Source organism: Pagrus major, chromosome 7 (genome assembly GCF_040436345.1).
Source record: "Pagrus major chromosome 7, Pma_NU_1.0".
NCBI lineage: Eukaryota > Metazoa > Chordata > Actinopteri > Spariformes > Sparidae > Pagrus > Pagrus major.
Window position 1 is genome coordinate 18,230,146 of NC_133221.1, and position 27,939 is coordinate 18,258,084.

General features: G+C 40.5%; 3 protein-coding genes across 5 annotated transcripts; all 3 read left to right on the forward strand.

The window, feature by feature from the left end:
* The first annotated feature begins 30 nt into the window (after positions 1–30).
* On the forward strand, positions 31–10,305 carry LOC140999969 (differentially expressed in FDCP 6 homolog). The gene is made up of 11 exons (XM_073470575.1): positions 31–180; positions 1,880–2,020; positions 2,097–2,282; positions 3,268–3,495; positions 3,582–3,728; positions 6,405–6,513; positions 6,597–6,895; positions 6,996–7,162; positions 7,659–7,857; positions 8,543–8,633; positions 9,495–10,305. Exons 1-11 carry the CDS (start codon positions 85–87, stop codon positions 9,683–9,685), a joined length of 1,854 nt encoding a protein of 617 aa, XP_073326676.1. The 5' UTR covers positions 31–84; the 3' UTR covers positions 9,686–10,305.
* A 3,100-nt stretch (positions 10,306–13,405) lies between these two features.
* Positions 13,406–21,313, forward strand: ppardb (peroxisome proliferator-activated receptor delta b). Of its 2 annotated transcripts, none has more exons than XM_073470164.1 (8): positions 13,406–13,774; positions 15,997–16,383; positions 16,462–16,613; positions 16,716–16,854; positions 17,120–17,322; positions 17,555–17,761; positions 17,855–18,098; positions 19,250–21,313. In XM_073470164.1, exons 2-8 carry the CDS (start codon positions 16,056–16,058, stop codon positions 19,495–19,497), a joined length of 1,521 nt encoding a protein of 506 aa, XP_073326265.1. In that variant the 5' UTR covers positions 13,406–13,774; positions 15,997–16,055; the 3' UTR covers positions 19,498–21,313. The 2 variants fall into 2 exon arrangements, with proteins under 2 accessions (XP_073326265.1, XP_073326266.1); XM_073470165.1 differs by lacking the exon at positions 13,406–13,774 and adding an exon at positions 14,846–14,955.
* Positions 21,314–23,596: 2,283 nt separating this feature from the next.
* Positions 23,597–27,932, forward strand: mkrn4 (makorin, ring finger protein, 4). Of its 2 annotated transcripts, none has more exons than XM_073469523.1 (8): positions 23,597–23,703; positions 25,159–25,287; positions 25,381–25,619; positions 25,694–25,776; positions 25,882–26,138; positions 26,227–26,334; positions 26,848–26,947; positions 27,039–27,932. In XM_073469523.1, exons 1-8 carry the CDS (start codon positions 23,633–23,635, stop codon positions 27,192–27,194), a joined length of 1,143 nt encoding a protein of 380 aa, XP_073325624.1. In that variant the 5' UTR covers positions 23,597–23,632; the 3' UTR covers positions 27,195–27,932. The 2 variants fall into 2 exon arrangements, with proteins under 2 accessions (XP_073325624.1, XP_073325625.1); XM_073469524.1 differs by having other exon boundaries at positions 27,042–27,932.
* The last annotated feature ends 7 nt before the right edge of the window (positions 27,933–27,939 follow it).

Sequence of the window (27,939 nt, forward strand, 5' to 3'; positions counted from 1 at the left end):
TGTCACCCAAGGGCCCTGTGTCAACAGCAGAGGGAAGAAGAAGAGACGTAGAGGAGGAAATCAGAAAGTAACGCGGCTGTAGACATGGACCTGCGGTCTGAGCTGCTCAAATCCATCTGGTATGGTTTCACAGCCCTGGATCTGGAGAGGAGCGGTAAGGTGTCTAAGTCTCAGCTCAAGGTGAGTGGACTACCTGGACTTTAAGGGACCTTGGGGTTTTTGTCGTCTGAAAACTCACTCACTCACTCTGTTGCCTCATTTCCTACTTCAAATCATATTTCATCACGTGGGCCTGCTCTGGGGATGATGAGGTGAAAATATTTGAAGTGCTCAGCAAGTTAAATGTCAGAACTGAATTTATTATTATGGACTTCTTGTTATAAGTTATAATGTTATAGTTGGTTCTGTGCTTCAGGAAATACGGGTGTATGCCATCTGATATTATCATCATCAATATTTCCTGTGTGAAACTCAGTTTTTAAACCACACACCGTCCCAACAAGGAACAAATTTGTTCCCTATATTTCGAGTAAAATGCTTTCACTGCTGAAAGAGGGCACAATATGCACCTCTGTTTGACAAGAGGAGGAGAGTAACAGTTTGCTCTCAGTCTGTATATGAATGGGAGCCCTCATCTCCAAGCTGTGCTTGCACTGGGCCTTCGTGTACCAGCTTGTAGTGCAAAGGCTCCTCTGGCACTGGACCTGACCAGAGAACAGCCTGTTGAATAGAGTATCTTCACACCATGAGCCCATGTATGTAAAAAGAACATTGTTACAGTCAGAGCGAGGGCAAACTGGAAACATGTTGGTGATTGTTGTCTCTTGCCACAAGGCTTCAATGGACCCACTGTATTTTTGTTGATCTCATCGTTATGTCACTTGGTCTTGGTGTGGACTCCATTTCCAGCCACCTCCACGTTCTTGCGATGTGCTGCCTGCCGCTCCTGGCTCACAGTGGGTCAGCCTCATGACTAGGCTTATCCCCCTCATGCATGCAGCAGGCTGTGTACAGGCACCATGTTCTTTAGACGTGCTAAGAAGCAAGCAGTTTGTGTGCTGTGGCCTCACAAATGACAGATGTTGTAGTGCGCTAGAGCTTTGACAGGATGTGGTTATGGCTCAACACACCAAGACACTGGTTGTCTGATTAAATGCATCAGATATGTCAAGATGTTGCACACTTTCAGTTGAAGAAACTTATAGAAGTAGAGGGCTTTTTTTATAGAGTAAAACCCTCCTTGACACAGCAGTAGTAAGACTGGTGGTATAGTAGTATTATTATTAATAGTAGTACACTGATTACGTGTTATTTATAGCTTATAATGTAATCTTTTTGTAGCAGGTCTTCTTTCCATCTTTTATTGTTTCTTCTCTTTATTTGATCACTTTTTATCTACTTTATTTTACTTTTTTTTTCACTTTTCAATTTTGATTTCTATTTTTCAGTGCTTTGATTCTCTGTGTAGCTTACTGTTCATCTCTACGCTTTCTTTTAGCTTTTGTAGTTTGACCTGTAACGCACTTTGAGTTGCCATGCAATATTTCCTGCTTTCTTGCTGACTTCAGCCACCCCATTTTTTAAAAATATGTTTGCACACTTCTGTATGAGCGAACAAAATTATTTTTAGGATAGCATGATGTATAAGAATTCAGAATTTCTGTTCCCAAAAGTTCTGTTTCAAAATGAGCATATTTCTGAATCTGCTGGCCTGTATTTTCTGAGGAAAACGTAACACAAAGACTTATCCCAGCAGACAAACTCAACTGTCCACAAGATACACAGTGTGTAATTTAGTTTTGGCAGTAATGTGACATCCACGTCCATTCCGTTGTCCTTTTTTAAATGTATTTCTGTCCTGTTCATTGGGATTTTTCAGGTGCTGTCTCACAACCTGTGTACAGTCTTGTCTATCCCACACGACCCTGTTGCTTTGGAGGAGCACTTCAGGGATGATGATGATGGTCCAGTTTCCAGTCAGGGTTACATGCCTTATCTCAACAAATACATCCTGGATAAGGTGATAAAATCACAACTGTATACTCTTTTTGTAATGCTTTCATGGATGCTTCAATCTCTGCCTGATGTTGTTGCAGGTTGTTGAAGGCTCTTTTATTAAGGAAAACGTAGACGAGCTCTGTTGGACTCTTACAGCAAAGAAAAACTACCGCACAGACAAAACCAGCAGCACTGTTCTGCCAGAGAAGGATGCTTTTCGACTTTGGTGCCTTTTTAATTTTCTCTCTGAAGACAAGTACCCTTTGGTTATGGTCCCTGATGAGGTAGGTAGAATATTTTTAAATTTTCTATTACAAAACAGACACTTTATATTTTTATATGCAACTTAAATATAAGGTATTTCTTCAGTCAAAACATGATTGGACTGAAAAATTGAAAATTTTCTATTCTAAGACTGAGAAAACAAATGTGCTCATCTTGAAGTCATTGTTGATCACGGCTGTGTGTGATGATAGTGACACCTGTTTCTAAATTTAGCAGCATTGACATTTCAAGTTATTGTGATCTGTTGTTAGGTAAAGTTCTGAGGCTGTAGTCAGTAATCTGTGACCTAAAAAAAATGGTGTTGGATCTTCGACAACCACTAAACACACCCTTGCTGAAACCTTGTTTCTTGCCATCATGGAACACGCTGCTCTTTTCATGCAGCAGTGTGGGCTTGTTTCTCACTTGCAAACTCTCGTTTTGGTTTCCTGTCGTGTGTTTTTCAAAGCTGCTGCCAAGAGAGAGACCTACATTTCAAGGGCAGAGTAGTTTTTGTCGTGCTGAGTTTGAGAAAACATTATTCAGTTTTATTTTGGTACATTCTTCACACACCAACCACTGGACAAAGAAATCTGTGGCGTTATGTGTACTACAGTAGTAAAAACAGTTTTCATGTGTACCTTTAATTAAGAATCAACATAAATTAAAGTCTTGAGAGGGGCAATGTCATAGGATTTGAGCTTTACTGTGGTGCTTTATGTTAAAAATTGGAAACTACAAAATAATGTCAGACTGCTCTGCTTGATAACAATTTATTGTGAATAGGCCCCCAACTTTAGGGAGGTAAAAAACAACCTTAAATCACTCAAATAAAACTAAAATTTAACCAAAAGGTACTTGATACTACTATAAAAGCAATAAATGCCTTAGTTAGTCAGACGCTTAGTTACTTCCTCCCTTGAGTACAATGCAGGAAAGACAGATAATTCAAATGAATCATGTTATTTCTCACTCTCAAGACCTTTGGTTTCTTTTCCTCTCCAGGTGGAGTACCTCCTCAAGAAGGTCTGCATGGCTATGAGTATTGAGTTCAACTGTGTTGAATTGGAGGACTTCTTTTCCCAAGACTCAGTGCAGCAGAGCGGCATTACTGTTTGGGTTTTTCTGGAGATGATGAATTCGGGAAAGATAACCAGAGGAATTGATAAGAGCATAATCAGCATGGCTATAGAGGAAGTTTACAGGGAGATCGTTGGTGATGTCCTCAAAGAGGTACGAGACTCAGTTGTCAGCAGAAGTCTGTGTTTTGGATGATGCATTGCTCTGTATTGTGCCAATGAGTGTGTGTGTTTGTGCAGGGTTATCTGTGGAAGAAAGGCCAGCTGAGGAGGAACTGGAAGGAACGCTGGTTCACCTTAAGGCCCAGCAACTTGTCCTACTACACCGGGGAGGACCGCAAGGATTGCCAGGGCAACATAGTCCTGGATGGGAACTGCTGTGTGGAGGTAAGCAGCTGAAGAATACATACTGCTCATTTGCTTTCTTACATTTGAGTCAATATATGATTCTTAAAGCCAGAGGTTCACAATCTGGGGGTGGGGACTCTCCCAAGGTGTTGCAAGATGATGCTAAAAGGATCACACATTGGTTCACAGATGTTTGTTTGTCATGACTTCCCTCCATCTTTAGTTTTTCTTGTGAATTACTGGAAACCATTACCTCTTCAGGACTCCAAGAAAATAATTCACGTACTACCCTAGAGACAAAAAGTTTAGTTTTAGTTGAATTGCTCAGACATGTGCAACCAGTTACTCGGAATCCCTAGGGACTGTGCGAAAATTATTGTGGTGAGGAGGAATGCAGAAAATTATGTTTAACTTCTTTTTTAAAAATAATGGCCCTACATGTGCTATGACAATTTCCTGTGGACCCTTTTCTTGACTAAGATCTGAACACTAGAAAAAAAATCAACACTATTGAATTAGTACAATTTTGGCATTGTTAACTAAAAGTGCACATATAATTTATGTTGACGTACTCTAATTTACCTTTAAAACCTTTGAAGAGTACTTCACCGATTTAGCATTGCACTCTGATTACATTGTCAGAATCACAGAGGATCAAAATCAATGCAGCACAACCAGAGATATCGTCTTTTTATTTCATGTATTTAGGCCTGGGTAATTTAACGGTATTGTGCCGCTATTGTGAGACAACTGTATATCGTCTTAGTTTTTGGATATCATTATATCCTGGTTTTTAAGGCTGCATTACAGTAAAGTGATGTAATTTTCTGAACTTACCAGAATAGTCTTTACCCACTTAGTCATTATATCCACATTACTGATGATTATTTATCAAAAATCTGGTCAGTAACATTGTGAAATTTGATTTTGTTGCCCAGATCTACCATTTGTAAAATGCTTTTGAGGTAATATTGAAATATATATCATATAACATCATACTGGGATATTAATTTAAGGCCATATTGCCTAGCCCTACAAGTATTCCTCTTTTATTTAATTATCCGGTGTGTGTTATGCTAGTAGCGGCTACTGTAGCTTCAGGCCTCTGTCAAACATGAGGAGCAGGCTAGAGAGGTCTGGTGACCTCACTTCTTTCTAACTCCATGGCCCCAAACATTTAGATTTTCAAAGTTGCTCCCTCTGGATAAACAAAAGGCTTTTACAACTTATTGCAGTAGTACTCCTCAAGAGCTCTGAACAGACGTGTAAGAGTTCCACTTTACGCGTTAATGGAATAATATAGAATTATGGAAAACATTTAATGAACGAAAGACCATCTTGTGATGGGATCACACCAGCCGCGACCACAAACAACATGATGACATTTTGACCCATGACAGTAGTCATCACATTGGTCATCACTACATTATTAAGTAAGTACTCAGTACTCATGTATCGGACCACACCCAGGTTTGAACTTCGTTTTGATGTAAACTACACTTCTGTAAAGTTTCGTGAGCGCATCTTATACTGCTTTTCCACCAAAATTAGGGGGTCTACACAGGTTCTTTAAATGCAGGTCAACCCGGCTAAAAAGCACCTATTGACTCGGTTGTGACTCTACTGTGGTGATAAAATCTGTCGACTGGCAGGCTGGCAGACAGGCAGACAGACAGACAGGCAACTGGCAAAATGCCACTTCTGTGTTTCCAAAACCACATTTTGCCTAATGACACAAACTCACAAAGTGTAAAACATTAAAAGCCGATGCTGTTGCAGCTGGTAATGATGTGTCCCGTTTCTGAATATTCCAGCAATGCTTTATTTTTGAATCAAAAGCATTTACCATCACTTAACATTACACATTTACATGTTTTCACACATCTTTACCTCACTGTTCAGCTTTCTTTTAAGATGCAGATCAAAGTGAAGGTGGGAGCTGCTCTAGAATAGTGACAAATGACGTGGCACTAATCGCTAAAGACCCTCCCCCTCTCTTCTAAAGAATTTAGACTACCCTCCCTTTAGCAAAGGGAAAAATACATAACCCTCCCCCCTTTTCAGAGCCTCCCCACCCCCAATAACTTCTAAACAGTCCCCCAGTAGACAGAGTATTTTATTTAGGCATCATAATCTGGAAAGGTTGGTAATGATCAAGTTTATTAAAAGCACAACAGTTGGATACTGAATGTTGCCTTGTTTCACAATCAGATTTCAAGATTTCCTCACAGAAGTGAATTGAATCTATAATTAGTCTGCCAGCCTCACTCTCATGCATGAATATGGATCATTCATTCTGAGTATGAAGCCGCCAGCAGTAGAGCTGGAGTCAAGTGGTTGTTACCCTGGCTGTCTTTTGCTGGTTGTTGACATGAACACCGAGTCAATTATTAGCCCATCAATGCCATACAAGTATGACAAACAAAAATCTGGTCAAGTTCTGTTATTTTTTCAGCGAGAGCACTACACACTACACCATGTGTTTTACACCAAAGGAAAACAAGCAATCATTCTAAAATCATGCTTTATTATAGGAAGTAGACGATGATCAAATATTGTTTGGTCGTTCAAAATGGATCAAAAACGTCCTTTTCCCAGTGAGTTCAACATCTTTTTTTCTAACATTCAAGACATGGTCACAACACAAAGAGAAAAAAAACAATGCATGATGAGGAGATATTTATTGATAAAACAAATATTTCACTCGTTGAACAGGTGCTGCCAGACCGGGATGGGAAGAGGTGCATGTTTTGTCTGAAAACCCTCTCCAAGACTTATGAGATGAGTGCCTCAGACACCAAACAGAGACAGGAGTGGACTACAGGTCAGAGGAGACTCACATTCACTGATATTGATCACTGATAAGTCAAAGATCCTCATATCAAGTAAATACCATCCTCTTCACAGCGATTCAAACAGCCATCAGGCTGCACGTGGAGGGGAAAAACTCCCTCCACAAAGATCTGAAGCTGAAGCGACGTGAGCAGCGAGAGCAGCGGGAGAAGAGACAGCAGGCAAAGGAGGAGGAGCTGCAGAGGCTGCGGGCCCTGCAGGAGGAACGGGAACGTAAGCTGGCGGAGCTGGAGCTCCTAAAGGAGGCGCAAAAGCAGGCTCAGGCCCTCCTGGAGCAGGATGAGCAGAGGAGGCGTCAGCAGCATGAACAGCTCCAGCGGGCCCTGGAAGTCCAGCTGCGAGAGGCTGAGGAGGTGAGTGTGGAAGCAAAGAAGAAGAGGAAATAAAAAGTTTGAATTCAGAAACAGAAAGATACGAGTGATCATTCCTTCGCTTCTTGTTGTGCATCTCAAGGCTCGGGTCAGTATGCAGGCTGAGATGGCTCTGAAAGAGGAGGAAGCAGAGAAGCAGAGGAAGAGGATCCAGGAGCTGGAGGAGATGCAGAAGCGCTTGGAGGAGGCGCTGCAGCAGGAGATCAAAGCCAGGCTGGATGAGGAGGCCTTCCGCTTAGCTCAAGCAGGGTAAAGCGTTTCACGTTTCCTCCCATCTTCACTAACACATGATTACAGACTTATATAGACTTTTACAGGACAATAAGAAGTCATTTGTTTGAGTTAAGAGGCTGCAAACATTCATCTGTGCTGTAGGTTGGGAGGTGCTTTTGTGTGCAGACAGCAGATATTCAGCTCAGCTGTTGAAAGGAGTTCATGTTGCGTTATGTTCCTGAGGAAGTTGAGCTGCCGACAGAGGAAGTTGTTAAATGCTGCCATCAGTCAGCTCTATTGTGTCGCTGTTTCTGTGCTCTCTAAATCTTTACAAGTAAAAACATGTCTGATAAATGATCACATAAATCTGCAAACAGCTTCAGCTCCAGGCATCGTGCATCTCTGCTCACTGTAATGTTTGAGACATTATGTTAAAACATCAGATCCTCTTCAACAACGAAGAGTCAATCACGTTTTTTTTGTTTTTTTGTTTAGAAAATGTAAATTTTTTTGTGCTCTCTGTTGTGTCCAGGTTACTGGCCGAAGAGGAGGAGAAAATGAAGGCCCTGATGTCCCTGCAGGAGGAACAGGAGGAGTACATCTTGAAGACACAGAGGGAGAAGCAGGAGCTGAAACAGGAAATGGAGGCCAAGTCCCGGTCCCTGGATGAGGCGCAGAGGCAGCTGGAGGAGGTCCGCGCCAACCGGCATCGGGTTGACCAGGATGTAGTGGTAAGAACCAAAAAATTAAAACCTCACGATACTGAATTTTACCAAGTCTAAGTTATCTGAAATGTTGCTTACTGGGGATCTAGTGTGATACATGAAACATTGAGCCAAAAGCATCATCTGCTGATTTAACTTAAATTTTATTTTGGACATCCGTTAAGTTGAATTCAAAGTCCATACTACTGTAACTAGGGTTAATTAATTTTGTTTAGTAAAATTGAAAGAAGATTTAATATCTTGTTTACAAAGACGATTGAGCCAAGATGGCTGCATCTCCTTCTAGTTACAGACAAGACAACACATTACAGCGGCAGTATGACACAGACATTAATGAAACAAAACAGACAGCTGTTACTGTCTGTCCTTCAGAACAGTTCAATGATTTCAAAGTCCAACGAGGAGTTTCAAGCAACAGACTGAAAACAGCCTAAAATCTTTTCTTGGAAAACTTTATGTGATTCATTTTGATACTTTGATAATGGTATTACAAGTAAGTGGGAGGTTGATCTACTTTACTAATCTGGCTTTAAGAGAGCCAGTACTGTCTACACCCCTGTAAGTGTCAGAATGTTTCTCTTTGTACTTTGATGTGAAAAGATTCTTATTACTCATATTTATTATCTGTAGTTGGTGGTAATGCCTACAGTAGTTGCATGTGTTTTAATGAGTCGCTCTTTTTCTCTGACAGGCTGCCCAGAGGAAGCTTCGCCAGGCGAGCACCAACGTCAAACACTGGAACGTCCAGATGAACAGACTGATGCGACCAATCGGACCAGGCGGTACGTGTCCCATCTTCAAGACGAGACACTGCGTTATGTGACCTGACAAATGTGAAGCATTTAAAGCGCTTTGTTTTGGACATGTCACAATAGGCAAAAGCACAGGTGTTAATAATAATATGAATGATGGCTGGACTCCATTAAGCTGCTTTAGTTTCATTTTAACACCTCTGCTTTTCCTACTATTGCCGTACGTTTGACTGAATGTACAAATAATCAGCTCAGGGAAATGTGAATTACTGTATGTGTCCATCCACTACTGTAATGCAAAAATTACAATGCTAAATCAAAAAAAGTTGGGACACTGTGTTCAGCATAAATAAAAACAGAATGTAATCATTAGCAAATCATTTTAGACCTATATTCAGTTGAATACAGTTCAAAGACAAAATGTTTTATGTTTAAACTGATAAACGTTACATTTGATAAACGTTTCTTGGAAACAGCATTGCCGAGGAAGAATGCACAACAAGTTGATGTTATATGAAAAACCCCCCTTCAAACCTCAAATGGCAGAAAACAATGTGGAAAATTCAACATTCAGAGTGTACAGCTGGTTACCAAATACCGCTGCTGTGGTTGGGCTGATATTTAATGTAGATTCAAGCAAAGATTACAGTGCCACCATTTTCTTTGAAGAGAGAGATTGTCTGTCAGTACATAGATGATGATTGTATTTCACACACTGTTCTGTAAATACATACTTCCTGAAATTTGATTATTGTATCTCTCACCAGTGAATTCCTTCTCTATTTCTGCATCTTCATCTCGCAGCCTGTGTTACAGACGTAAATCTGAATTAACCCGCCTGCTGTAAGCACTCATTTCTGTCTGTTTTTGTGTTTGTGCTGTCCTTTTCAGAGAAGAGACCGTCGTTAGGAAGCTCCTTCTCAAGCTTCCAGGTGCCAACACAGAGAGATCCGGGGCTGCGTCTCAGAAGGAGATCAGGATCAGAGGATCGGGATGAGGAGAGCAAAGAAAATGTTGACAACCGAGCTTCGTGTGAGAAACGCCACTCCCACGCCTCTAATGGAGACATGGACATCCCCTAAAATCGTGAATCAGAAAGGCTGCATGGATCACTTCAGGCCACTCTGTGAGGTTTCTTGACAGGAAGGGCAAGAGTTGACTGTCTAACGTGTGAACATTAAGACAAAAGTGGAACATCTGCACTTAAAACTGAATTTACCATACTAGCATTTCTATTAAATGTAGAATTAACTGACCTCATTTCACAGACGGCAGCAGTTTAAAACATTTTAATGAGAAGTTGAATTCACTGCTCGACTAATGCTTTGACTGCAACCTGTGTGAGGCCTGCTCTGGACATAAACGATACCTCAGTGCCAAGAAAATGAGCTGTAAGCAAGAAAGTGCAAAGGAAGTTGCGATGTTTAAAGGCTTTTTCTAAGATACAATACAAGGAAGCTCATTTGTTCAGCTCTGTAATATATACACCTAACCATGTTTCATTTTTATATATGTATTTTTTGGGGGTGGAGGACGGCTTGTCTTTTTGATGTAAAAAAGTTCAGTATTAGTTTACCGCAGTTTCAGTCTAAGAGTATCACTCTTCCTAAACAGGAAAGAGAGAGAGAGCGTTTAACTTCCTGTTTCTACTGCCAGTTAACATAATTGTAAATAAAAGAGTGAATTGATGCTGTAACCTGAATACTGCCTCTTACTCTCTTTACTGTGTTAAACTATGTGCAGAATGCAATTCAAAGTAATTGTAACTAATAATTTACGTAGTGAATAGCTGAAAGAAATAATGTTTACATTAAAAAAACATTTTTATGAAAAAGACCACACAGTGGAACAAGCTGAATGTGCAAACTGCACGTCCGCTTCAGTATGAATTTGAGTCTACGTCATCTGTTCAGGGATGTGTCACCACACATTATGACTAATTTAAAGGCTCTTACGCATGAAACCCTCATCACACATGACAAACAGCACAAGCTACATGTCAGCTAGATGGATTTTTACAATCCAGAACTGGTTTTAAAATGTTAGTTTTGTCTATTTTTCATTCTGCTTTACAATAATTTATAGCGCACTCATCTCACAAACGCTGTACAAAATGTACAGTACAGTTTTTTTTATAAATCAACATTAAATTATTAAAAACATTAAAAACATTTCATATTTTGTTTCTTTTTTAAGATGAGATGCAGTAACAGAATCACAAAGCCGCAACAGATTGCGCAGCCTTAAATTGACTGAAAATTGCACGTAGCAGATGGCTGTAAAACAAAAAGTAAAAGTAAAACACAACAATAATCAGTTTTTAACTGTACTGTTTCATAAGTTTAAAAAAATAATAATTTAAATGTATAAACCATGGCCGGATTAACCTGCTAGTGGGGTGGAGGGCAAAAATTAGCAGCTTGGGCCCCCATCCCACCTTTTTTTCCTTTTTTTTTAATATTCTCTTTTTTGTGACCTTATACATAGGACAGATGAAGAGAGACAGGAAGCAGGAAGCAGGGTGAAAGAGTAGGGATTACATGCGGTAAAGGGCCACAGGTGGATTGAAGTCTGAGCCACTGCAGCAAAGACACAGCCTCTATGCACATGCTCTACCAACTGAGCTACTGAGGCACCCCTGCATAGTGTTTTTATTCTGGGATATCACATGGTTTCAGGATTGTTGCTAATTTCATAAATTAATTCAGGAATATGCAACATGAAATAAAAACAATCAAAAAATAGATTTTGGCACAGAGTTTCTCTTCAATACAAGGTCTACAGATCAGGTTTGTTTGTTGTCCTGTTGGACCTTTTTTTTTTTTTTTTACCGTTTGTTATTATTGTTACATAAGGGCAATTGGGTACATCCCTGCACATCTAAAGAAACTGAGAAACTGAACAAAATACATTTTAGGAAAGAGAAAAAAAGAAGGGAAAAAATACTGACCGACCAAACCAAAAATTAAAACCAAAAATTAAAAAAAATCTGTTGTAGTTTAAAGTGTATTGTTGCATCATGAAGTTCATTAAAAGGCATAGACTAGATTACAACTCATATCCAATGACATAGATCTGTAAATACGTGTACACATAAATACATATATCCATATCCACACAAATATGTGTACACTCACCGCATGTACTCACTGATACAAATACAGGCACATATCGACACACACTTACCTGTACCTTGTACATATAGATATATGCGTACTCCCACACATTGCAATATTTGGGTTTGTGCAGACAAGAAGAAAAAAACAAATTTTTATGTTATGATTATGATGTTTACATCTCTTTTTTTGACCTTCTTGACCTCTTCACGGTGACTCAAAGTGTGCCACCCATGTTCAAAAATAAAACTTTGTTCCTTGTTCGTATAAACATCCTTTTCGAGAGCCTGTCGATGCTTAGATCCTGTTGGACCTATTTTTAAAGACTCAGAAAGTACTTTGGATGGCATGATAGGTAATGAAAGTGATGTCTAAAGCACCAAAAGTGTAATAGTGTTCCTTTCATGCCCTTATTGCGTCCACTGATGCTTTTATGACGAATTAATATGCATCAAATGCCAAGCAAAGTTAGATTAAACTTAAAATTATGCTGCATGGTGAACCAGAGGCTTTTGAATATTCGTGGCCCTGGGGTGGTCTCTTGCTTTTCCTGGTTGGTAATCAAGTCATGAGAAATTTGACCACAGAAATCATTAGAGTAATAAAAATTACTTCTCCTTCATGTTTTGAGAATCATGCAATCCAACTCTTTGCAGTTAAAGGGCAACTCCACCAATTTTACACATTCAAGTGTGTTTACAGGTCTTGGAGAGGAGTGGAGTACGACTGCATGTTTTAAAAAAAATTGTAGTATAAAGCTTTCTGTGGCTCCAGAGGAAGCTGCATGTCATCTAATTAACTGCCTCCAGTGATGTCACTCAGTGGCTAAGTGGCATTTTGGGTATTGAAGGCACCAGTCTTGAAAACATTGTACCAGTTAAGCATTGCACTCCTACACGGTGTTATGGAAAGCGACAGACAACTTAAGGTATTTTGAATAGAAAAGTCTGTAACGCCAGAGATGGTGGCTGTATGACACATATCCCGAACGTGTGCCTCATCAGCCAAACCAGCAAAGATATCAGCCGCTCACGAGTGAGACTAACATAAATTTAAACCGATTTGGTACGGCCCCATCGATTTAGAAAGATGGCTGCCCAGGGGTGTCGCCAAGATGGCTGCCAAATAGCAAGACTTGCCTAAAAGGATTTTGATTGGACTCATTATGGACGGTATGAAAACAAATGATAGAAAATTGATATGGCAGCCTTTTTATTCAACGCATTCTCCTTCCTTTTCAGAATCTGGCACCTACATTACCCACAATGCAACTTAGCCTCTGAGTGACATCACTGGAGTCAATTTATAAGATTACATGCAGATTCCTCTGAAACCACTTGAGGCTTTACACTACTTTTTTCACATATGCAGTAGCACTCCCCAAGACCTGTAAACACACTTCAATGTGTAACATTGCCAGTTACCCTTTAAGCCAATGTAATTTATTTACACCAAAATCAGGGTTTTAAACCACATGTAGGCTAGTTCTGCTAATATGATTAAAGCTTGTTAGTGTCAGTGCAGATGCAGAATAAATATCCATGCTGCAGATCACAGAAACAACAGTGCACATTAGAGTTAACAGAGACCTTGATGGATGTTGTGTGAGGGGGGGGGGGGGAGTGCTATGTACTGGCATGTGACGATGGAGGAGGAGGAGGAGGGGGGAGTGAAGCAAAGCAAAGCAAAGCAAAGCACAGCTATGAACAACAAGGAGAGAGTCGGGGAGGGATTATCAGTTAACTATGCTTATCTGCATGTGATATGGTAGCGACGAACAAAAGTGTCCAAACCGCTTTTCTTTTCTCCCTGGCTGCGCTGTTCGTCAGCTCGCTTGCTGACTACATGAAGGCCTGTACCAGTCTAAGTTTATGTTAGCAGTCTGACGTTAGCTCCCGCTGCTAGCTAACTCCTGCTGGTGACTTCAAACGACTTGTCAACAGCCGATCGATCGTGTGCGGGACTCGGTGCTCTCTTCGACACTTGCTTATTTTATCCTCTCGGCAGTTTCTCGCGGGGTAAACATCTTCCCAACCAGCAGCACTATCGGGAGAGGTAAGCTAACTTGGCAAGTCGGCTAACGTTATTTTAAGGCACACACGGGAATGTGGGTCAGACACGCTAACGGCTAGTAGTAGTACTCAGTCAACATTCAAGGTTAGTAGCTAACTAGCTAAGTTAGCTAGCACTCTTCGACGGCCGAAGACAGGCTCATTTTTCCCCACAATATTGTTTTCACTCTAAGTTAAAAGGCAGCAGTGTTTATAACCGAGCTTTCCTTTCATCTCTTGTATTTTTTTACCCAGTTACAGTCCTGTCAGTGACTCATACAATTCACAGGGATATTAGCAGATATTTCCGAGAACCAGTGTGACAGGTTGGCTTTAACGACAAGTCCTAACAGTTCTGCTTCATCTCTGATGTTTTTCCCCCATGAAACGTTTTGGAAACTAAGTTCAGACTTTTTCCAGTTTGTGGACCATCATGTAATGGCAGAAAACATTAATACATCTTCATTAAGCAGACGCTGTGTTGTATGTTTGTCAGGGCACAGTTAGCTACATACATGGACGGATTAATCCACTAGGGGGCCGCGGGGCAAATATGTAACCCCCACCCTGAACAGCCCTCTCCTCTACCGCCCCCACCAGCGATCAACACTGCTCAGTGTGTACATAGTGCATGCACCCTGTCCCCTTAAAAGCACCCACCAAGTACACTGTGCACCCTACCATGGATCTGAGGCAAACAATAATACAGATGTCTCCCAGCTCCAGTAGAGACAAAGTTTACTTTTTCAGATAGAGGAGAACAGGCTGAAATGTTTAGGACAGATTAATGCCAGAGCAAAAACTGTGGCTGGCTAAGGAATGATGAGTTGTTGACCCCGTGTGTTGATAAAAACAGGGCTTTTGTTTGTTTTTAATTTAGACTTTCGGGACATAAACACACGCTCTGATTGGAACATAGTTAGCAGGGGTGAGCTATGAAAACATGTTTGCAACAGAGATGCCATACTAGCTGCCGCCTTAACACCTCTGGGTGTACCCAACCACTGTGAGCATGTTGTTAATCAATGAATGGGACCGCTTTATGGCTATATTAGATTTTTATGTAATTGTTGCATCAGTGTAATGAAGCTTGTCCTAATCTGTTGGTTGTGCAGTTTGCTGCATTTGGCATAAACCGATGTGCCTGAACGGTTATTTTAATCGTGATCCTGAGGGGGAGATAAGGTATGTTGCAGTTGCTTCATCAGAATAGAAATATCACAATATAGATGTAAATAAGATATAAATAGTGAAAGACAATACGACATAAGAGCAAGAATAAAATATGTAAAGTACAAAAATATAGAATTAAATGTAAAAAATTAATATGTGACAACTTTCTATACCTATAGAAATGGCAATAATACTGGAAATAAAGCTGTATAGATACGTTGCTGGTACTACACTGTAACTATAGTGTAGATGATATTGAGTTTTATTGCAATACGTCATAATTGACAAAGGTTAACAGTATAAATAAATGCTACAAACAACAGCAGAATATTGCACAGATACAATTTAAACAAACTGGATGAGTTGAAATATTGCACAGAAGTTGTCCTGTTGTGAGTATTGCACAGTCGGATAATTGTCATATTACGAGATTGACATCAGGTTATACAATGACATATACCATGATAGAGGATTTAATGCACATCACTCTTTTAGTAAGATGTTGTAAGACCGTCTTCAGGGCTCTCAGTGGCTGGGCCCCCTGCTTGTCTGTTCCACTTGCCTTGTGAGTAATCCAGGCATGCCTACACAGCATGCGTATATCATGTCATAAGCCTATTACTATCAAGGACATTCTCTGGCTGGTCAAACACAACCGGTAGTAATGGACTGACTTGGGGAAAGGACACCTTAATAAATACTCTGTCAAAGATTAGTACATGCTCTCATTTCAATTACAAGTGACTATATAAAGAAGACCTAAAGTTAAATACTGTATATGCATTTTTACTAGTGTGCTTGCATAAAAAGGGACTTTTAGGGGAGCATTTTGGCTCTGCAGTGTGTTATGATAAGCTTTACACTCAGTTTGGCTAGGTCACTGGACTTGTGGGACTGTTAACCACTCACATGCTGGATCTAATTGCAAAGTAGAGGATTTGTGGACTTCTGAGGCCAGTTGATAGCGATCTGCTGGCCATTCTTGCACTGTATGTAATCCACATTGCTGGTTTAATATTGCTTATTTAAACAAAGTATTTAATTCTTCAATAGTGGGGCTATGATGGCAACGTGACAGGAGGGGAGCCGCTGAGTCAGCTTCAACAGGAACCATGGAATGGTTTCAGGAAACTGCTACAGAGCAGCACGACAGGGTGAACGGCTACTGCAAGCCCAAATCACCCCAGGACACAGCCGATGTCAGGTGGACCCCACCAGAAGGAGAGTCTGGAGGATCAGACAGCTGCGGGGGGACAAGTGTGTCAGAGCTGACGGACGTGCAAGAGTTAAAGGCGAGGGAAACTGAGGATGAGGAGGACAAGGAGGAGAAGGAGGTGGTTCCTGCCTCTAAAGGCCTGAAAGGGGACCAAGCCAAAAAAGAGAAGGAGAGTCCGGAGGAGAATAATAAGCAGAACAGCAGTGCAGCAACCAGCTACACAGGTAAGATTTTTTTTTCAAAATCTCGTGACTCGCTTGATAATTGATGAGCCTTAATATTAATGCTTTTTTTTTTTGCAGACCTGTCGCACACGTCCTCACCCTCGCTTTCAGAACAGCTGCGTCTTGGCCGAGAAGATACCACGGGGGCTGGGATCAGTGTGGAGTGTAAGGTCTGTGGGGACAAGGCCTCTGGCTTCCACTATGGTGTGCATGCCTGTGAGGGGTGCAAGGTAATGAATACAGTGTGTCTTTCACAGCAGGATGGCTATATAAAATTACAAATTTGCTGTCCAATATGAGTCACTGAGCCGGTTGCATTGTTTCTCATTCAGGGCTTTTTCCGGCGAACCGTGCGGATGAAACTGGAATATGATCGCTGTGAGCGTTCCTGCAAGATTCAGAAGAAGAATCGTAACAAGTGCCAATATTGTCGCTTCCAGAAGTGCCTGTCTTTGGGAATGTCCCATGATGGTGAGAGGAAAAGTTACTGATTAGGATTTAGCTGAGAAGAATTTTATTAAATCTAATGTGAGTAACAAACTGCTCATATTTTTCAATTCCCTTCTAATCTCTTTTGAAACCTCTGTATTTAATGTTTTTTTATTTACAAAAGTGTGTATTTTGCTAACTTAGAACCTGTTCCAAAAAACAAAATCAAGAATCAGAACCCAACGAAGGGGTTTACTCCTGAAATGTCCACTCAAAATAAGACCAGCATGTGTGTGTGTTTTCTTAGCGATCCGATATGGACGCATGCCTGAGGCGGAGAGGAAGAAACTTGTGGCAGGCCTGCTTGCAGAGGAGCTGAACGTCGGCAAACCAGGTGGCTCAGACCTGAAGACCTTGGCCAAACAAGTCAACACAGCCTACCTGAAGAACCTCAGTATGACCAAGAAGAGGGCCCGCAGCATCCTGATGGGCAAAACCAGCAGCACCTCGGTATGGTCCACTTTTAGAATGGCTTAAAATTTTGTCTTGTTCGGAAGTTAAAACATAGTTTATTATTTAATATCATTAGAAACTATGTTAGAGTATCGCAAAGTACCTGTTCCTCAATGCCTTATGATTCAAAAATGTCATTATAGAAATATTTTGTTTCTGTGTCTTTGAAATTATAGATGGTAATTCATGTGAAATTTATATATTTATTTTATATTTCTCCTCCATTTAGCCGTTTGTGATCTACGATGTGGACACACTCTGGAAAGCAGAAAGCGGTTTAGTATGGAGCCAGTTAGTCCCAGGTGCACCCCTGACCAAGGAGATTGGGGTCCATGTTTTCTATCGCTGCCAATGCACCACGGTTGAGACCGTGCGAGAGCTCACCGAGTTCGCCAAGTGCATTCCAGGGTTTGTGGACCTCTTCCTCAATGACCAGGTGAGTCACTGTCTACTCAGTGTGCTGCACAGCAAGATGATATGTGTTTTGCTTTTTCAGATTATTGTACACTTGTCTGTGTGCTTTCTGCAGGTGACTTTGCTGAAGTATGGCGTGCACGAGGCTATTTTTGCCATGCTGCCCTCTCTCATGAACAAAGATGGTCTGTTGGTCGCCAATGGTAAAGGCTTTGTGACCAGGGAGTTCCTGCGCAGCTTAAGAAAGCCCTTCAGTGAAATCATGGAGCCCAAGTTTGAGTTTGCGGTCAAGTTCAATGCTCTGGAGCTGGATGACAGCGACCTGGCCCTGTTTGTTGCTGCCATCATTCTCTGTGGAGGTGAGACTGAAGGGTTTTCTACAGAAGTATAAAGAATGTCATATTTATTTATTTATTTTGTTATTTTCAGGTTATCTGCAGGTCTTGAGAAGTCTTTGTCGTATCAGGCAGGATGCCGTTTTTGTAGTGAGAGGTGTCTTTTTCCGGTTGTTTTCTCTGGGCAGTATTTTGTTCTGCGCTTCCCGCATTTGAGATGCACAGAGCATCTCGCTTTTTGGCAGAAGCCCTCTGAACACCTCAAGATGACAAAACTTCAACTTTGAGAAAAGCACCTGACACCATTTGATATTAGGCTTTGAACTGACTTTAAACTAATTAAAGCGAAGCTCTTTCAGAAAGTACCAGCAGCTGGTACTTTCTGTGATATTTTTCACGGATCTTCGTTTCCCTGTGTCTAGCATAATATTTGGGAAAAACCTTGCACCCTCAATTGTTACCAGAGCTCTTTTATGTAGATGTTGTGCATTCACAGTGTGGCTAACTACCTGCTAACTACTTCTAGCTAACTAAAATCACAGTTGTGCTAAGGACAGGCGATTTGGTGGTTGCATAGAAACATTTAAAAAAATGTCTCCACTTGGCTTTTCTTCAAAATTGTACGCTTCAGCACAAAAAGGTCGTGCCTTGTCTGTTCGAGCCCTAAAAAAGCATTGAATTCAGTTTCTCCAAAAATAAATGATTGTTAAACACTGCTGGTAAATACTGACAAAATGTGATATCATAATAAATAATTATAGGCCATATCATCCCTACTGGTTTTCCATCACACTTTTATACCCTGGTACGTATGATTGTGTTAAACTGTAGTCTGACTTACTGGATGAAGACCGTTGGTATAAAGCCTGTCATTAGGCGCCTATTATCCTATTACCTATTATTGTGGGGATTTAGCCGTTTTATTTTGCAGGGGCACCATCGCTGCATTCTTGTGTAAAGACATGCAAACAAGCCAGAGCATTTTTTCTCCTATGCCAGAATGAGAATTGGTGCAGCCAGACCTTTCTCCAGCGCTGACATACACCTGTGGATATAGGTCTGACAATGCGAGGCCATTTCTAATCGGCATTAAAAAGTTGAACTTGGTGAACCCCGCAGAATCTCAAATCATGACTCATCATAAGGTGTTGTTGCTTGTTTCCTTGTTCTCCCAGATCGTCCTGGGCTAATGAACGTGAAGCAGGTGGAGCAGAGTCAGGACAGCATCCTCCAGGCACTGGACCTCCACCTACAAGCAAACCACTCTGACTCAGTCTACCTCTTCCCCAAGCTGCTGCAGAAGATGGCCGACCTCCGTCAACTGGTTACCGAGAACGTTCACCTAGTCCAAAAGATCAAAAAGACTGAGTCGGAGACCTCGCTCCACCCTCTACTACAGGAGATCTACAAAGACATGTATTAGTTTCCTCCAGCACAGACTGCTTTTAGCAATACTGTTACAGACTCAATTTACATTTATAATAATACACTGCATTCAGTACAAGCACTGTTCCACGTACGGGCATGGATTTTTAACATGTGCAGATGAGGCAGAGTCACGTGGTAGGGCTAACACAATCAGCAAAGTCTTCTCAATGTCAGCATTACCCTCAGCACAGTAATGTGTGTGTGTGTGTGGTGTGTGAGAGTGTGTGAGAGAGAGATGAGCATCTGGAATCATTTGCTGCAAGTCCTAGTTTCCCACAACGGTAACTTAACAGAGAGAATGATATGTTTTCTCACCAAGGCTGCTCTTATTACATTCTAATAGCAAAACTGACCCCAGAGCAGCGTCAAGAGAGAGCGCTTCTCCTCACGTGTGAAGGGGAAAGCATTTCACGTTCTTACACCAGTGGCATAGCTGAAGTAGAAAAAAAGCCGCCGTTTGTACTGTGCAAGAGTTTCTTATGATGCCAATGTCTTTGGTAGAGTGATTGTTTTCAGACTTTTTGGTAGAGCTGAAGATGCACAAATCGGTTTTTGTTTACATCATTATCATCATCGTCATCATCATCATCATCAATGATCACTACTTTGCCATTTGGTTTCAAGAACACAAACTGGGCTGGCTCCAGCAGTGTAGAGCTCTCTCAAAGCAGCTTGTCTGTGCAATACCGTTTCCATTTGTCAATAAATGTGGAGATCCAAGTTCTATAGGTTTTGTCTTAAAGCCATCTACCCGAGTGGTAACTAATGGACTATGATGCACAGATTATGTTTCTGAAGCTGACACTAAACACATGACCCATTGAAGTACAAGGGACCGCATGTTTTTTGTTTTCTTTTTCTTTATTCTGACATGCAAATTATCGCAAACTTGCCATTTTAAAGGTTTTTCTTAGTTTATTCTTTGTAATTCTGTTACTAATTATTTGTAATTGTTGATCATATTTGTAAGGGCAAAACATGAATTATCATCTTGTTTTATGTATTAAGTATATCTGTTCTTTTTCCTATTACATGCCTGCCTATTTAGGTTGTACCAAATATATCATCAAGCATACCAACATACTGTTCCTTGATGAGGAATTTGGATTTTACGCCTTAGCAGGATTTACATGAAACCAGCATACTGTTCCACAATGTCATTGGGAAAATTGATGATTAGAAGTTAACATCCAGCATCTGGTATCATATTTCTGTATTGACCCGAGATATAACCACGGTCCGAGATTTCTACCCTTTTTGTGTACTGTCTGATTTGTCTTATAAGGAAAGGCACAAGTGTAAAAGCCTTACAATACTGTAGCCAGGATTCATAAGTTACCAACTACTTCCCCCCTCATATTCTGTAGGATCTCTTTTTTTCACTGTACTTCTTCTGAATGGACTTCGGTTTGTGGTGCACACAGTCCACCTTCAGAAGTCTCCTCTTGTGCTCTTATTCTGTCTTGATCCCTATCTACCTCTAATGTATCATCTGTGACATTATTCCACTGTCTCATCCAGTCGCTGACATTATTTTTGCCTTAATTTCCTGCTATTGGTACAAATTTGATAGTATTGGCTGATGTGCGGTGTGCCAACATAGCAAGAGGGTGTGGATGGATAAAACAAGAAAGTACACCAAAAAAAGATGATGTAAGCTACCTCTATGCCTGTGTAAGTGATGGATTGACATATTTGTTCACAAACAACATGTTAAGACTTGAAATAATTTCATCCTTATAGTCCCATGTAACCTATCTGCAGATCTAGTTTAGTTACATCTCACTTATAAACTTTATTAGAAATATTAACACTGATTTTTCTCAATTTTTTATCATTCAGCAGATCATATGTCTCATACTCGTATGCAGTTTATTAACCTTTTCACTTCTGCTCAAAAGTTTGGTGTCACCCAAAAAAATGTCATGTTTTCCATGAAAACTCACATAAATTTATCAAAATAGTTGGCAAATGGATATTGACAAGGTTAGAAATGATTTTACTTGAAATAATAATATTGTCCTTCAGACTTTGCTTTTGTCAAAGAATCCACCATTTGCAGTAATTAAAGCCTTGCAGACTTTTGGCAATCTAGCAATCAGTTTGTCGAGGTAACCTGAAGAGATTTCACTGCACTCTTCGTGAAGGAACTCCCACAGGTCAGGTTGGCTTTATGGGCATTTTTTATGTACAATACTGTCAGGCTGCTCCCACAACAGGTCAATATGGTTGAGATATGGTGACTGCACTGGCCGCTTCGTTATAGACAATACCAGCTGACTGCTTCTTCCATAAATAGTTCTTGCAAAGTTTGGAGGTTTGCTTTGGGTCATTATACTGTTGTAGGTTGAAGTTGGCTCCAATCAAGCACTGTCCACAGGGTAGGGCATGGTGTTGCAAGAGGCAGTGATAGCCTTCCCTATTCAAGAGCCCTTTAACCCTTAACTCCTCAAGCATCTTTCCGTTTGTTCTGCATCTCACAAATGTTCTTCTGTCTGATCCAGGCACCTCAGACTAAGATTCACTAGTCCATAAAACTTATTTCCAGTCTTCCTCTATCCAATGTCTGTGCTCTTTTGCCCATCTTAACCTTTTCCTTTTAATGGTCAGTCTCAGATTTGGCTGTTTCTTTGCTACTCTGCCTGGAGGGCCAGCATCCTGAAGTCACCGTCAACTGTTGAGACTGGTGTTTTGTGGGTACAATTTAATGAAGCAGCCAGTTAAGGACCTGTGAGGTGTCAATATACACTTATTTCAATATACACTACTCAAAATTGATTGGGGATATTGGGATATGGGTGCGCATATGCATGTGTATGGATATGCAATAAAAGTCAAACGAAATGTGATGCATTATTTCTGGGGATCAAGAATATTCACAAAATAAAAATTCAGACATGTCAGAGTAAACAATCAAGTGAAACACTAAAATATCCCAATATCCCTAACTAAGTTTGAGTAGTGTACTTGTTCTATTGCTCAGTTGTGCACTGGGACCGACCACTTCTCTTTCTTTTCTGGTTAGAGGCAGTTTGGGCTGTTCTTTGTAGGTAGTAGTACACACACTGTTTATGAAACCTTAAGTATCTTGGCAATTTCTCACATGAAATAACCTTCATTTCTCAGAACAAGAGTAGTTCTTTTATTCCTGACCAGACGATAATCAATCCACAAATGCTGATGCTCCAGATACTCAACTAGCCCGAGAAAGGCCAGTTATATTTCTCTTCAATTTATAATGGATATCTCCACTACTTCCACATTGAAGTATTACTGTATATGTGAAAAAGTATAGAGCTTTTTGTGACTCCAGAGGAAGCTGTGTGTAAGCTCATGAATTGCCTCCAGTGATGTCACTCAGTGTTAAAGTTGCATTGTGGGTAATATAGGTTTTTATCATGGAAGAAGAGTGCATGGAATAAAAATATCTCTTGTTCTGCTGTATTGATCTTGATCAGTTGTTTTTAAACTGTCCATAATGAGTTCAACAGTTTACAGGACTGCTTGTCAAAACCTGCTGCCTACATTACCCATGATGCAACTTAGCCACTGACATCACTGGAGGCGATTTATCAAATTACATAGACCTTCCTCTGAAGCCACGAAAGGCATATTTTCACATATGCAGTTGTATTTCCAAAGACCTATAAATGTACTTTAATGTGGTGTCAAATTAGTGGAGTTAACCTTTAAACGTAATTACACAGGGGTTTTCTAATGATCAAATAGTCTTTTAACACAACAAATTTGGATTAGCTAACACAATATGCCATTTGACCACAGGAGTGATGGTTGCTGAAAATGGTCCTTTGTACTTGTATGTAGATATGTAGAATAAAAATCAGCCATTTCCTGCAAGTAATTACAATTACCACATTAATAATGTATAGACTATATTTCTGATCAATTTGATGATAATGTAATTTTAAATAATGTGATTTTCTTGAAAAACTTCCCCAAACTTTTGACCAGTGGTGCACCATAATTAAACTTTGGGAGGGTTCAGACTCGTGGGATGGTAAATGAGAAATTGGGAAACGTTACGTACGTACGTCAACGTCACGTTTCTATTGGCTGGTGGCGAAGTTAATTGGCGACAGGAACCGGCTGTCATCTATTTAGATAGTGAGATGGAGGGTGCTCGGCGGCGTACTCAAAACACACGGAGGATGGACTCGGCTCATAGTGGAAGTATCTGTAGGTAAGCGGTAGCTGGGTGCTTGTTAAGCCTCCGAAACGGACAAAATGTCGGAAAATAGAGGCTTTGGTGCTGAAGAACGTTATTAAGTTATACGTTAGTCTGTGCCACCAATGTGCTGCATTCAAGTACGACGTTGTAGCGAAAACACGTCTTCGTTTTAAACCATTTAAGACGAAGTTGATTTTTTTTTTTTTTGTTGTTGTTGTGGATGTTTGACTTTTCTGAAAAGTTTAAGCGTGAAGAACCATATGAATAAATGGGAGGATGTGTATTAAGGAAGGACTGAGCGTTTAAATGCATCAAGTTAGCCAAAACTGTTGTTTAGCGTTAAATTAGTTAACGGCAACTATAGGCCTTTTGCCCTCTGTGTCACATTCAATGTGAATCTCTACAGTAATTTAAAAAGAAAGTCTCGACATGGCTAACAAACTTAGCTAGCTAAGTTCTTGACGGGTGATCACTTGTTGCAGGAGCTGAAGACCTGGTTTGAGACAGCATGTAGACACAACCGATGAGCTGTTGAAGGACCTACGACTGTGTGGGAACACTACATTTTAACTATTTCTGTATATTGTTGCCAGGTTTTCCATGTCATTTTTAGTAACGTACAGTGCCTCTCTTACTATTACTTCTGACCCTAGATTTTGACATACAATTAAAGCTTGACCCTTGACTTGGACTTCAGTGCTGAGAGACTTGACTGACTAGGACTTCAAAGCAAAAGTTTCAGGCTTTTATCTGGTTAAAATCCAGGAACAAGAAAACATAGATTCACTTTAATCATAATTACCCTGTCCAACATAATTGCGATTCACAATAGTATCCCAATGTTCATCAAAATATCCTTTAAAACTTTTTAAAATAAAAACTAAATTGCACTAAAACTAACTAACTTATAGTAATTATTATAATTATAAAGGATAAATAAATGGTGGTAACCTCATTTCCCGTCATTCTGAAGTTTTAAAATCTGTAGTATTGGCAGGCATCCGATTTGACTTGTTTTTACGGGGAAAGCCTTGACTTCAGTCATGGTGACAGAATTGCACAGTTCAAAAGAAGTCAGGAAACCAATACAGGAACGTATGCCAGCTTTTTCTGGTCATTCATGTGAAGATATTCACGATTATCTTGATTTATGATTATCCCGATATTAGAAATTCACCACGATCAGTGCAAGTCTTTTTTATTGTGGTCTGTGATATCTTTTATCATCTCATCCCTTCTTAAAATGTATGAATATTATGCACACACACTGAAAAGGCCAGGCAGTGGCGAAGTTATCTAAACACCTTTTAACACAGCTTTTTAAATGTGCAGTTACCATTCAGAGACATGATTGGCTTGGAATTATGGCTTAGGAAAACTTGTGACTTGACTCAAGGGTTTCTCCAAAAGAAAGCTCTGGTCAAACAACATGGTAGAAAATGACTGCTTTCCCCTTTTTCTTTACAGGCGTTTCATAAATGGCTCGTGCAGATTGGGCCCGAGGTGTAATTATCGCCATGAATGGACAACTATACCCTCAGCCCAAATATGTAGGTACTTTCAGAAAGGTGGATGTTGGTATGGTGAACGCTGCAGGTAAGCCAATTTTCTTTTTGTGTGTAACTTAGTGAAAGGGGATGACAAAACGCACAATTTCCTTTTAGCTCGTTCTTTATTTTCCACCACCAGGTATCTCCATGTCCTTCAACCTGAAGCCGGTGCAGCTGTTGCAGGTAGAAGAAGTTCAGTACCTACTGTCTCCTCCTCCAGTGTGGAGTATGCCCTGCCTGACCGAAGAAGAGGGTCGGAGCCTGCTCTTCTGCAGGCTGAGGTGATGTCTAGGAGATCAGAGTTTGTGGTTAATGTCTCAAATCATCAACACAACGTTGGGCGTCGTGCAGCGGATATCGCTGAGGAACAATCACAAGGTATCAGATTCTTTAATTGGTGAAACTGACTTTGGTCAGCATTTCTCCGTACTTTACTTACTTTGTCTTTGCAGACACAGACTCTCATCTCACTGCTTCTTGGGAATCGGCCCAGAGCGCAGAAGTGGCCCAGTCTCGTGATGGAAGAAATGAGCAGGTTTGATTTAAATTAAAGTGGGATCTTTTATGCAAGGCATTTTAAGGCATTTAGACACAGTTGAACCCAGGAGGTTTATACTGATTGCACTTTTTCTGTGTCCAGGAAACTTCCTCTAATGAGGTGACAGAAGATGGTGGTGCTGCTGCCGCCGCCTCTAATACCCAGGGGAAGGTAGATGACATGGAGGCCTTCCTCCAGAGTAAAACTGTGACCTGTGGAATCTGCATGGACAAGGTTTATGAAAAGCCGGATCCACGACAGCGGGTTTTTGGAATCTTGCCAAACTGCAATCACTCCTTCTGTTTAGAATGCATCATGACCTGGAGGAAAACAAAAGACCTCGGGCTGGACGCTGTAAAGTAGGTTTCAGTTATATCGGAATATTTACCTGCATCTGACAACACACCATAAAAGATTTGAAATCACTGTCTAATGATTATCGTTCAGGAGCTGCCCGCAGTGCAGAGTGAGGTCCGCCTTTTATGTGCCTAACAAATACTGGGTTGAAGGACAAGCCAAGGAGAGTGTAATTGCTGCCTTCAAGGAAAAATTCAGGTATGACCCTATTATGTACTATACTATATACTGAAATAATTTTTGTCCTTCCTGGGCATAGTTTAAAAATGGCTACGAAGTGAAGTATACCCTTGTTTTGTACTCACTTGGTATGTATGTATGTATGTATGTACTGTACATGGATTGTAGTCATACATGCTTCTTTATGCTGGACTAGCCACTCCAAACTAACTTCTCAGCTCTCGCCCAGCCATCTCATGAATGTTCACTGATATGATAGTACAGATAAGAGTACCGCTTTGAATGTTTTTATATTTATTATTTTTGTTTGCGCCACAGTTCTTAATGTCAGGTGATTATGCACCAATGAAAACGTCATTTTTGAATATTGTATTCAATTTCCCATGAAATACTGGGTGACAGGGTCTTTGGGTCTTTTTTTAAATGCAAAGTTGATTAAAGTGAACTGCTGAGTTCTTCTGATTTTGTTTCAGAAATGAACACATGCAACTGAATTTCCCCTCCTGTTATTTCTCGTCCATGTGATTCTAGTAAGAAAAGTTGCAGTTATTATGCACGATACAGATGCTGCCCCTTCAAATCAGAGTGCCTTTATCGGCATGACAAACGTGAACGTCACAGGACATTTCCGGTAAATATCATCCTAGTATGATATTAAGTTCTCACCACCATTGACATGCATGAGAATGTGTTTTACTCTTCATATTTCGTCTTTTGCTCAGCAGTTTCAAACAGAAGATATAGACGACTATGATGGCGTAGATCTGGTTAGTCTACTTATAGCGATGACACTTCTCGGTGATGACGATGACGACGATGATGACGACGATGAAGACTTTGACTTTCGTTTGTTTCTATCTGGGGACTATGGTTTCTGAGCTTTTCATTTTTTGTCAGTGCCTGAAACCACTGAATGGGGTCGTAATTGTAAAATTGTCCCCTGAAGAACACATTAATGTGTTTTGACCTGTCTGTCCTCCTTGGATTTCTATTGAAGCATCATCTTGAGTAGCCATGAACAGGGGTATCAACCATGCACCATGGAGAGCTAAGTGTGCCCAGATTTTTAGTCGGACTGCCGCAGACAGTTTTACTGGCCCGTACTCCTTCAACCAGAGGAACTAACCTGTGAAAGCACCTGCTACAGTCTCTGTTTGGAGAATGTGTATACTCTGCTCTTCAACAGCAACATGGTTTGTTGCCCCTGCTCTAGATGTAAGCATCCCTGTCTGGGACAAATCTTGTTCTGTAATCATTTTGGGGTTAATCTGTGGCCTTCTAGTTAGGATTTATGTTGCCGTCCTGTTTCCATAGGACTTCAAACACGTTGCAGATTGTTAATTTTCGATTCTGACTTCTGTCCTTGCAGTTTGCACCATTTTGCCATTTTTAAAGTGTTGTGTGAGTGTTAGTTTTAATTATCTATAGATAAAAAAGTATTCTGGACCCTCTTCTTGCTTGTGTCTACTGCTGACTATACCTGCCTTAAAATCATAGTCATGACACCCTTCTCGTTTTGGCAAGAACATGAAATGTTAAGATTTTATTTCTTTTAAACAAGTTGTACTTGAACACAAAAAAATAAAACATTGCTTCACACTTTGCCTCATCAAAAAGGTGTTG

Excerpts from the sequence above, each read along its gene's own strand:
- LOC140999969 (XM_073470575.1), top strand. The coding sequence starts at position 85 with ATGGACCTGCGGTCTGAGCTGCTCAAATCCATCTGGTATGGTTTCACA. Across the intron at positions 2,021-2,096 it reads ACAAATACATCCTGGATAAG|GTTGTTGAAGGCTCTTTTAT; the intron begins GTGATAAAATCA and ends ATGTTGTTGCAG. Across the intron at positions 8,634-9,494 it reads GCGACCAATCGGACCAGGCG|AGAAGAGACCGTCGTTAGGA; the intron begins GTACGTGTCCCA and ends TGTCCTTTTCAG.
- ppardb (XM_073470164.1), top strand. The coding sequence starts at position 16,056 with ATGGAATGGTTTCAGGAAACTGCTACAGAGCAGCACGACAGGGTGAAC. Across the intron at positions 16,855-17,119 it reads TTTGGGAATGTCCCATGATG|CGATCCGATATGGACGCATG; the intron begins GTGAGAGGAAAA and ends GTGTTTTCTTAG. Across the intron at positions 17,762-17,854 it reads ACCTCTTCCTCAATGACCAG|GTGACTTTGCTGAAGTATGG; the intron begins GTGAGTCACTGT and ends TGCTTTCTGCAG.
- mkrn4 (XM_073469523.1), top strand. The coding sequence starts at position 23,633 with ATGGAGGGTGCTCGGCGGCGTACTCAAAACACACGGAGGATGGACTCG. Across the intron at positions 23,704-25,158 it reads CATAGTGGAAGTATCTGTAG|GCGTTTCATAAATGGCTCGT; the intron begins GTAAGCGGTAGC and ends TTTTCTTTACAG. Across the intron at positions 25,288-25,380 it reads TGGTATGGTGAACGCTGCAG|GTATCTCCATGTCCTTCAAC; the intron begins GTAAGCCAATTT and ends TTCCACCACCAG.